This window comes from Rissa tridactyla, chromosome 6 (genome assembly GCF_028500815.1).
Source record: "Rissa tridactyla isolate bRisTri1 chromosome 6, bRisTri1.patW.cur.20221130, whole genome shotgun sequence".
In the NCBI taxonomy this organism is placed as follows: Eukaryota; Metazoa; Chordata; class Aves; order Charadriiformes; family Laridae; genus Rissa; species Rissa tridactyla.
In genome coordinates this window covers 69,971,381-69,982,085 of record NC_071471.1, presented here as the reverse complement: position 1 = coordinate 69,982,085, position 10,705 = coordinate 69,971,381, and the positions used below count along the sequence as shown (strand labels likewise).

General features: G+C 38.2%; 1 protein-coding gene across 1 annotated transcript; it reads left to right on the top strand.

Moving 5' to 3' along the window:
- Positions 1–1,826: 1,826 nt before the first annotated feature.
- TEX36 (testis expressed 36) lies at positions 1,827–7,319 on the top strand. The gene is made up of 4 exons (XM_054207020.1): positions 1,827–1,893; positions 2,699–2,833; positions 5,462–5,542; positions 6,861–7,319. Exons 1-4 carry the CDS (start codon positions 1,843–1,845, stop codon positions 7,107–7,109), a joined length of 516 nt encoding a protein of 171 aa, XP_054062995.1. The 5' UTR covers positions 1,827–1,842; the 3' UTR covers positions 7,110–7,319.
- Positions 7,320–10,705: the final 3,386 nt, after the last annotated feature.

Genomic DNA, 10,705 nt, shown 5'->3' with positions numbered 1-10,705 from the left:
TGTTGCAGCCCTGCAGGAAAAAAAAAGGGGATTTTAGTGGAGTAATACTTTTAAAGGGCAAAGTGCTGTGTGAGTTCGCAATGATAGGCCCTATGTTACTGAACCTGAAAATGAATGACAACAAATTGTAGCTTCCTCTGCTGGTCACGCTCTTTATCCTTCTGTAGTAGTTTCTATCACTGGCTTAGTTTTAAAAATAGCATGAGTTATCTCCGCAGCCTTCTGATCTGATCCTGACACGTTTAGACATTGGGACAGTTCATTACAGTCAAGGCTGAGATGGCAATACAATCATGACAGTGTTTCAAAACAAGTTGCTCTTATAGCTTGTTTACAGTTGTTGGTATTTTTTTTCCCTTAGCCAAAACTGCATTATCTGGAACAGCTTATTTTTCATAAGGAAGGTTTACATTACCGTCTGTAAATCATCATAGAAGTAATTTACCTACTTTTTTTACTGAAAAGTAACTTGCAGCCTGGCATCATTAATAATAAGTTCTAAATAATCACTCTTCTCTGTATTATCAAAAGCTCAGTAGATACTCAAAGAGACAAAGTAGGTCATTTAGAAGAAAGCCTTGAAAAACTCCATGATGGCAGCTAGTATTCCCAAATATCATTACCTATGTCTGATAGTAAGATGGGAAACTAGGTTTTCCCGCAGGAACTTTGTAATTGCACTTCGTAAGTAGCTATGACTGAATCATTCATACTTAACTAATCACAGAATCACAGAATGAATATAAGCACCGTATTTTTTCATGTTCAATTTGGCAGCCTGATGCGTCTGATTCCCACATAAGTTAGCCTTGAATATGAGTGTCCTGGAAAACAGGCCACTTAGTGTACGAGTGTCATGTTCTTTATGATCTGTCAAGGCCTGGGAGGCAAATTTTTGGTTTGTGTTTGGTTTCGTGAGAGGTTCTGCCTTGTCTACAGCTCACCCACAGGCTCATATCACAATAAGCAAGGGCTTTGGGCCTCAGTTTTTATTTCTGTGAAATAAGCCTTACCTTTCAGTTGGTTCTTCACTTCCCCATCCACAAAACCATGTTACAAAATGTTATACATTAAAAAAAGCCTGCTACATCCATCTTAGGGACTATGTCTGTAATACAATGGGGACTAGGGACTTTTCTGGCCAGCAGGCAAGTGGCACGGTGCAGATGGCATCCATGCGGATAGGGCTCTCACCCCCAAATGCCTTGAGGGACACAGTCCCTGATGTGTTCCTGAGCCCCTGCCTGGGCAGTGCTTGCTAACAGAGTGTGCTGACAGTTAAATAGTTTGGATATTTACAAGTCAGTGCTCAAACTCGGAGGCAAAAATATCCTTAAGGTGCTGTCAGGGTTTTTTTTTTAACAAATATTTTGTGTCTGCGATTTACAATGCGTGTATGGGGAAAGCAATTCTAAAAAGAGCATGAAGTTACATCTTAATATACCTAATGTCCTTGTTTTGTTTTTTTTTTTCCTCAAAAAATGACCCTCCTTTCTTCAGATATTACCATTCAGATTGTAAAGTTTCATTGAAGTAATTGTGCAGAATTAATTAATTGTTAAACGGAACTACATTTCTCTCCCATTTTAAGACAGCATTCAACACTTCGAGCAGCTGGGGGTTTTTTTCCCCTTCTGCAGTCGATGGGTAAGAGCAGCCTTGCCTTTGCTCGGCTGGATCTTAACTGGCACGCCAGCATCACTTAGTGACGCAGCCGGGCAGGGTCTGAAGGCACAGAGCGAGGGTCCCGCCCCTCTCTGTGAGCGGGACAAGCGGCCGCCGTGGCAACCGCGGTGCCTGGGGGGGGCGAGCTCAGAGCGGCCGGGCCGGCGGCGCGGAGCCATGCCCAAGGGCAAGTGCGACCAACCTGGCCAGCAGCACGCCGGCGCCTGGGTGAGCCCCCGTGTCCTCTTTTAGCCTTAAACGCTCGAAAAAAAAAAGCCGTGCTGAGGGTGACTTTGTCCTTTAGCCAGAAAAGAGGTTTCCCCTTCCTGATGTTTATGAGAAAAAAAACAGCCCTAGGTATTCAGAGGAAGTGCGGCGAAGCAAACACTGGCAGGATTTTTTTTTCCAGTTTTCCAATAGTGCTGGAAGTCTCTTATTTTATATTTAGCCCTAGCTGGTTTTCTTTATCTTCTGGAAAATGTCAGGGGATGTTTGCCTTAGCTCTCACTCTCAGAAGTGCCGCGGCCCCATCGGAGGCCCTGGGCTGGGATGTCTGGGCATCCCAGGGCGCTGCAACACATGCCTGGCACAGGCTGTTCTTTGGTCTCCTGGCCCATGGGCCTAGCGTTTGGCTGAGCTGTTCTGCAAAAATGTTGTGTTTTGAAGCCTATGGTCGTACAACAGCAGGAGCGACATGGGGGGGGAAAAAAAGACGTTATAGTATAAGTTGTTTTGCTAGATGGATTGTCACTGTATAAGCAATTTTTGTAAAGTTCCAGGAGAAATAATATTATTGTCTGTTTTACTGATTTGCATCATAAGGTCTTTATAGTAGGCATTGTGTTATGTGTGTGGGAGGCTCTGGATTTTTCCAGAGGCCACTAGGTGCTGCTGCAATCCAAACAATAAAAAATAAATGTGAAAACAGAATTTTGCCCACATTTCTGGTCAGATTTAATTGGGTTTTTTGTTGTTGGCTTTTTTTAAAAATGAGTCACCCTGCTTAACCCCCCCAATTTTTATTATTTTCTAGTTTGCTCACGTTGGAGTACGCCAGTGTCAACCTGAGTCAATTACAAGCTCAGCACTAAAACAAGTGCTTCGGAACTCAGGAGCAGCTCAGTCTATTGAGGACAGATTGCCGCAAGCATACAGAGCTCGGGAGAACGTGAGTTACTGTGGCAATACAGTCAATTTACAGAGCGCCTTTTTGCAAGATATCACTTGCTAAGTTATAAGTAAAATAGCACTTACGGTAGTTAACAAAGCAGTCATAGCGGACTGGCAGACTTTGTGCCTCAGGGAGTAAAATGATTGCTAGCTGTGCTAGGGAAGAAACATGTTTTGCTGTTACTCAGTTATATTTTTGGATACTCAAAGTCCTGCTGTAGTTATTGCTGATTTCCAGCATCAGTTACTTTTCCCTTTTATTAGCTACTATAGCTGTTTGAGACACATTTATGTGCCAGAATATATTATGATCAATCTCAGTCCAAAACCTGTGTGTAAAGCACCATAAGAACATTTAATTGAAGTTTGATGATCTGTTTTGATTTGAATGTCAGAAATTCTGTATATTCAGGCAAAGGCTTATTTTTTTGATCATTAAAAATTTAGAAGTTTCCCATTTGGAACACTTTTAAGGCTTGCTTAAAAATGAGGAGATTTGGGACAATTTTGGAAACAAACAAAATACAGTATTTTAAAATCACAAGTATTTAAAATGGTACAATTTCATAAGCACGTTTTTATATCCTTATTTTATCATCATTCTGAGCTTTGCTTTACCCACCCACTTTGTGCACAGAACATTTTCTATTTTAATTTTCTATAAGCATAGCAATTATATTGAGTTCATTTCACAGATTTTGCTATAATGAAGAGTAGAAATGGGCTAGGAAGGAATATTTAAAAGGGAAGCTTGGGGCTAGTGAAAAGAAAAGGAGAAGATTATACTGTAACATGAGTATACATTATGTTGATACTGTGTATACCTTTCTGTGGAGCATCTGGCCTTAGCCACTGCCTGAAAAGGGGAACCAGATTAGAAGGACCTTTTATCAACACCAGCACGACTGTTCACCTGATGTTTTATGGCTTGTACTCACTGGCCCTTCACTGTTAAAAAGAATTAGTGGAATTCCTATCTGTCATAAGTCAAGAATTAAAATGAGGTCAGGGGTTAGAGTACGAAGATGTGTTATAGGCTAAAATATGATGTCACAGAAGCAGTCTGAGGAAGTTTGTTTATGTAACTTTTTTAAAAAGTGCTCGTAGAGTGTTGGAAGCTCACTGCATGTGAAGCTGGATGTCTCTAATCTCTTTGCATGAGGGAACTCACTGGCTGTGAGGTTAATTAATTTTCTCAGAAATATAGTACTGCCTAAGCTTACATTACTTCTTATTTCTTACTACATGATAGTCCTATAATTATTCTGTAATAGTTTTTTTTTTTTTTAAAGATTAGTTAATATGGGGAATCCTTCCAAGAGATCATATTCAATATGTACCATCTTGGTTTTCAGTTTCCCCACAGCACGTAGAAACTAGTAATAAACACTATTTCTAAAATGTTAAGATTGGTGTGTAATTGCAGTGGGATATTTTGGTAAGTCTTTTTACTGACTTAGAAGGTGCTTGTTTTTAAATGCATTTATGAGAATGTATCCGTTGAATTTACTTATCTATTGAACTACAATCTGGTTGAATCTGTATGAGAAATGAACATGTGGCACGTGCCTAAAAAAGGTAGAGATTCTGTCTTTATACCAAATATCCTAAGATATGATCATGCAGCTGACTCCATGCAGGCAAATTTTGTATTTGGTGATTCTTCTGGCTGGATCTGTCCCCAGCTTATATTTATCTTTAGAACTGATTCAGATTTTATCTCATAAAGTCCACTCACTCTTGAAACACGTTTTTAAAATTGTGTTACGTTAAAACTTGCTTTTCTGTTTGGTGGTGAATGTCATAGTTGGAAGATGAAAAATGTGTTCCACGTAGTTAAAATTAAAAATTGCTAGAACATTTACAGGGAAAAAAAAAGTTCCTATCAGGAAGCAGGAAAATAATGCTTGAGGAAGAACAGAGGCAATCTAATATTACAGAAGAGTTTTCAGTGTTTCAATTTTTAGCTGTTTTCCTAATATTGCAATGATATATAATAAACAAACTTTAAAAAAATTAAATATGTTAAATTACTTTTTAAATAGTTCTTTTGCAGTTGTCCTTTCTTCTCCTAAAACTCTAGTTTCATTTTGGAGACTGGATGAACATTATGTTAAAGAATGAGATTATAAATTAGTTATGCAATTAATACCTCCTCCACTTCCCCTGCAACAAGCAGTGTACATGACATTCAGTACATAAATCATAGATTAATTCAGTTTTGAGGTCTCTTTTGTAGTTCATTTTAATTAGCTTTAGGCTTACTAGTGAATCAAACAAGGCAATCCTGACATATATCTAGTATTTTGCTGCTTGCAGACAGAATACAGCATTTCTTATTTCAAAATTCACACTTTTATATTAATCACGTATCTATTCAGTAAGTCAAGGGAATGCAAATCCTCCTGATGATTTTGTAAAAAATAAAATAAAATAAAATACAGAGGGTCCACATTGCCCCTATAGAATTATGTGCAGTTGAAGATGTAACATATGAACATGACTGTGTTAGGACATAGGCAGCTATAATTTCAGCATCTGTCAGACTATAAGAACTAAGACTAGTAGACTCCAAACAAGGTATGTGAAAATTCGTATTTTTTTTGCTATAATTTCTTTTTTTCAGAGAGCAGGAAACAACAATTTCCCATTTTCTTCTCATGACAACAGACACTGTCTACGGAGTGTAGGAGAGTATTTTGATTCTGTAAGTACCCAGCACTGAGAAAAATTAAACAAGTTCATATCTCTCAGTCTGCCAGAGATTAAATACAGTATCTTTTCTCTCCCTTGACAAAATTACAAATGCTAAAAATTAGGAGAAGAGAAAAAAGTAAACAGCAAAGAAAACCACACTTCTTATTAGTATAGGGATGGGACTTCACTGGGACTGGCACAGGTATACAGCAGCACACATGGTCATTGAGGGTGGCAGAATACAAGGGGAACAAAAAAACCATAGTTCGGTCTCTGACAGGCATTTTCTGGTGGTCCTGGTTTTTATCTATTAACATAGTTTTGTACCCAGTTATATGTCCTATTAGTCTGCTAAAAGTGATTGGCCTTGTGATGAACTTTTGTAGGGGTCTTAGCCACTCATAATTCACAGTCCGACATATTTGGTTCAGATTCATCTTTATCGTAAGTGTAACCACAATCCATAGGACACCCACAGTTTATCTCCAGAATGTATTAATTTCCAATCCACATCTCTTTATAATATACCTGTTTAAATGTATGTTGCAGAAGCCACAACTCTGAATAGAATTTAAATCGTTTTAGGCTTTTCTGTATGTGCAACAGTTTCATGTTTTTCCACTTTTCTTAGATTGTTGACATCTTCCTAGTCAGCAAAACTACTAGTGCAGTTCACAAGATAATGAGTAGAGGAGGAAGTAAACTGTGATGTTGAAAGCTGGTCTGGCTTTGTGCTCTCTTAGACCTAGATTTTTTGGTATTCATTATTCACTGAGTAACCTCCATTTCTGTGTACTTTGTGCAGTTTCTCATAGTTTTAGAGATACTGATCAACCATAATTCCAAACACATTTCCTGCAAGCTATGGAGTGTGAAAATCAGGCTCTGTCTCTCTGTGTTTGGAGACACAAGGGATAGTTTTGAAGACTCAGATTTCATTGTCTGTCTCAGTTTCTTTATTGCAGTCCAAACATAAACTTATTAACCTGTTTCTTTGGGTTGCTCTGAAGATTAATTTAGCTGAGTATAGCTAAATAGCTTTCAGTATATAGTATGGTACAGAAATGTAAAGTATAAGTGGTTTATTAGTACTAAGAGGTGAAAGGTCAACAGATTTGCCATTATATATGCAACCAGAAATGTTCATACAGGCAAGTCTGACAATATTATTTTTAACTTGCTAAAGATCAGCCGTGAGTTCTTGAAATCACTGTGATAACAGCTTCGTTAACTTCCCAGTGGGGTAGTGACTCTTACAAGATTCATCTGTGAAACTGTGATTGTAAGTCATATGTTTACATGAATTTTTCTTTCAATTTTTTTTCTAGGGTATGGGTCGGAGGAAGGTGGAACCAGAGAGACGGCAACAGAACTCACACAACTTCTTCCTATGGGCTCATGAGCCAGTTCCTAGCAATGAGGATGGCTTAACCACTTATCAGACATCATTTAGGAAAAATCAAAATGTTGAGAGCCCATTTCATAGGCGGTATCCAAAACACCACTCAGAAAAATCTTGCACTGACAAAGCTGTTCCTGAGAATGAAAAACAATTGCAGCCAAACAAGTCATGTTAATTATAAAAACACCTTTGAAGCACTGACGTATCATCATCAGAGCCTCTTCTCAAGATCTGAACTACTTGTTGCTCAAATGGATGATGAAATAAATATTTCTGTAAAGCGAATGTAGTAGTACAGTTGAGAGTTCATTGAAATCAACAATCATATGTTACTCTAAAGACATACATTACTATAAAGATTTTAATGAAGATGAGCATTATAAGGAAAAGCATGCTTATACATATTTTTAGAAACAGGAGAACAGAGATAATGATTGTACTTGTTTTATTTGATACTGGTTGACCCGCATCTTGATACAAAAGCTCCTTCAACTTCAGAATCAGTGGTGTGGCTGTACCTCAAGCAGCTGACAGCAACTGTGTTGACAGAAGAATATAATGGAACTGGATCCTTGAGAGTTCACCACAACAGGGAGCCAAAACCGCGTGGTCAGGTAAGAGAGAAACTTTTCTGAAAGTTTTCATGGGCATGAAGGCATTAGAGAAACTAGATAAAAAAGAAGCTGTGCATTAGACTGCTATGCAAAATAACTGTAATGTTTGGTTATAACACAGCAGTTGTATAAGAAAGAAAGGATGTTGTAAACAATGTTTGCATGCTTGTGTGTGCCCTCACAAACTGCGAGTGTATGTATGTATGCGTCATTCATGGCAGTAAGGGGAAAAAAGGTCAAGATGAAAGTGGAAGGCTGCATGAAGGTTTGAGTTTGAGGTGGACTGGATCTGAAAATAACTCATGATTTTATAGTTCCGTGTCCCTAAGGAAGTGAATACAGAACCAATGCTCCAAGCCCTCTGGTCCCAGAATACTTACTGGCTTTAGGATACAGAAGGCATTAGAGTCAGACCTCCAAATAATGTGCTTTCCTCTTCTGGATCATTTCCATTAATATCAAGAAAATAATAAACCAAACTGTGTGTCTTAAAATATACTACAAATGAGCTTGTTGCTATGCAAAATAATGTTGACTAAAAAAATGGAAGCAAGTTTATGGGATAATTTCCTTTGTTTACAAGATAAATTGAAAAATCAACCCTCAACCCTTAGAATTCCCTTCATTGTAAGAGATGCCTTGAAAATGAGCTATGTTAAGAAATTATTTCTGCCTTTCAGGGAACAGATAGATCTTTTTGTATTAGCATGCAGGGGGTGGCCTTTTTGTGTGCCATCAAAATAGATGGTATTAGAATATTTCCCCAAACGTGTAGCAATTTTATTAGCACACGCTGAAATAATAAACTTTTTTTTTTTATGAAGTTCCCCCTACTAAAGTTCTTGGGGCGCTGCACAATATGTAGAAATGCAAAACATTAATGAACAATGTAAAAACAGATAAAAAGCCAAGTAACATAGTGTTATTAAAAAGAATTATTTTTTCTCAAAGTAAAGACAGCCTGCCTGACAACTCGAGAGTCAGAATTTCCAGAGCTTTAGCCAACAATTTCATCTCCAAACTGATTCAAAACTAAAGTGTGTGCCAATCACATGGTAAATGAAGTACCCCATGCTGTTTGGCATACTCAAGAGGGCAATCTTGGACCTCCATCAGAAGGAAGAAACACATTCTTGCTACATTAGTAATGTTTATCTGTGGTTTAGCATTACAACTGGATATGGTGAAATAAATTGCTGTAGTTTGTTATGCTTTAAAACACCAATAGAAAGATTCCAGATTTCTTTTTCTCCACTCTTCCCCCACCCTCCAATTTTTAATCCAACATGGATTTTTTTTTAAAAGTAACTGGATTAATAGATGTTCTCAAAGATATTGTGATAAAGATTCCAGAGGAGAAACTGGAGAGCTCATGAAACCTCAATACAAACTGAAATATACTGTGCTGGGTTAAACAAAACAGGTGATTCCCACATATCTCGTGCTCTGGATGTGTTTCTTGGGTAAATAACATGAGATAAAATACACTGAATTTCAAAATGAATGATAAATGCCTGAGATAAATTCCAGAAAGTCACAGCCTTGTGTACTTTGGATAGAAACCATCAGTTGTGTTTAATCTTGTGATAATAATGTGTCTGAGAAGAACACTCTATTGAGTTAAAATATTTTTGCAATATAGGTTTTTTTCTTTCTTGGGGGATGGAGGAGGGCTGGTAACTCCCATAAAGGTTTCCTAGACAGTGCAGGAAAGCGCTGCCAGCTGGTAGTTAATTAGGATCAGATGGGTGTAGGTAGGTTAACTCGGGTGTAGGTAGGTTAACTTGGCCAAATACTGCTCTGGAGAAGTAGGAATGGTGCTGTTAAAGATGGACTTTTTTGCACCTTGTTTTATTGAAAAAACCAAACCACAACAAGCAAGTTTGTTGCAAAATTTCCTTGAACAGTATTATCACCAATTTGAACACAGCCAAAACCTCTTCACAGAAACAACAGGCTTTGCACTATAATCCTTTTGAACAAGCAGCTATCATTGCTTGTTTTTCTCCTGAGCCTACATCAATTTAGGGACTGTCTATACAGCTTTCTTAGGAAGTCTCTTTTGTGTTAATGTAAAAGTGTTTTCAGTATGTTAGCTAAATTCACAGAACTCAAGCAAAATTGCTTAAAAAAATTAAACCAAGGGGCCCTTTCGTTTAATGAGTGCTACTCATCAGCTGAACCCTGCAAGAGGCTAAGGTGGGTAATTACTATGGCTGAGCTGAAGAGTAGCAACTTTGTCACTTAACTTCCCATGCCCTCGTTGAAGACCGCTTGCTTCTCAGGTTGCATCAGTTCAGCTGCATTGGAATACAGTCTTATGCTTGTGTCTGCATGGTTATGTCCACTTTTTTAAGGTGTGTTTGTTTGTTTTTTTCTTCTGCCCTGATTGCTGATAACTAGATCTGAGAAAAGGGTGTCACTCAAAGCTGCTGTCTCTCAGACCGTGTGGCCTCCTGGTAAGCTAGATGTCAGCTTTCCTTTTATAGCTATTTCATTTATGAAATGTTGTGACCTATGAAATGCCTTTAATAGCTGTTTTGAACCTGTTAGACAAGCTATTGATGTTGTATGATAGCAGATTGGGTTTGGTACTATAGGAGGCAAGATTTAAATCTTGCCTTTTGTTTACTTGGTGTCTAAAGAAGCTTTAAGAGATGCTTAGAGCCTGAACTGCCTGGGTTGGGGAGGATTGGGTGGAAGGGGGAGTGCTGCTGCTCATGGAGCTAGTAATTCAATGGGGATGCAGCAGCTTGACTTCCAAGTCATCTGCTGCTAATCTAATCACTCTGTGTTCATAATCAAATCATTCCGTGTAGCTGAAATGTTATTTCTTAGCATGTACTCTCAAGGTTAGTCTGAGTGAAGTAACTTGATATAAATGTTGCACTGAAGATGAGCCCTTTTCCTTACCTGGGCTGCACATGCAGTAGAGCAATACTGTTGGAGATCTTTCTGAACCCAAAACTGGTGCTGATTTATTTACAGTGATACAGTTGAAGTGTGGATAATATTAAGCTTCTATAAACGTTCTTATACTGGTTTAACTTTTCGCTAGCTGAGCAAAATATTGGTATAACTGTGGTGGTGCTAATGTTGAAACAAAAGTATAGGCCTATATCTAATAGAAGTACTTATGTTGATAGTGTGCGGTGCT

Coding starts and splice junctions, on each gene's coding strand:
- TEX36 (XM_054207020.1), top strand. CDS start 1,843: ATGCCCAAGGGCAAGTGCGACCAACCTGGCCAGCAGCACGCCGGCGCC. Junction 1,894..2,698: donor AGCAGCACGCCGGCGCCTGG/GTGAGCCCCCGT, acceptor ATTATTTTCTAG/TTTGCTCACGTTGGAGTACG. Junction 2,834..5,461: donor CATACAGAGCTCGGGAGAAC/GTGAGTTACTGT, acceptor TCTTTTTTTCAG/AGAGCAGGAAACAACAATTT.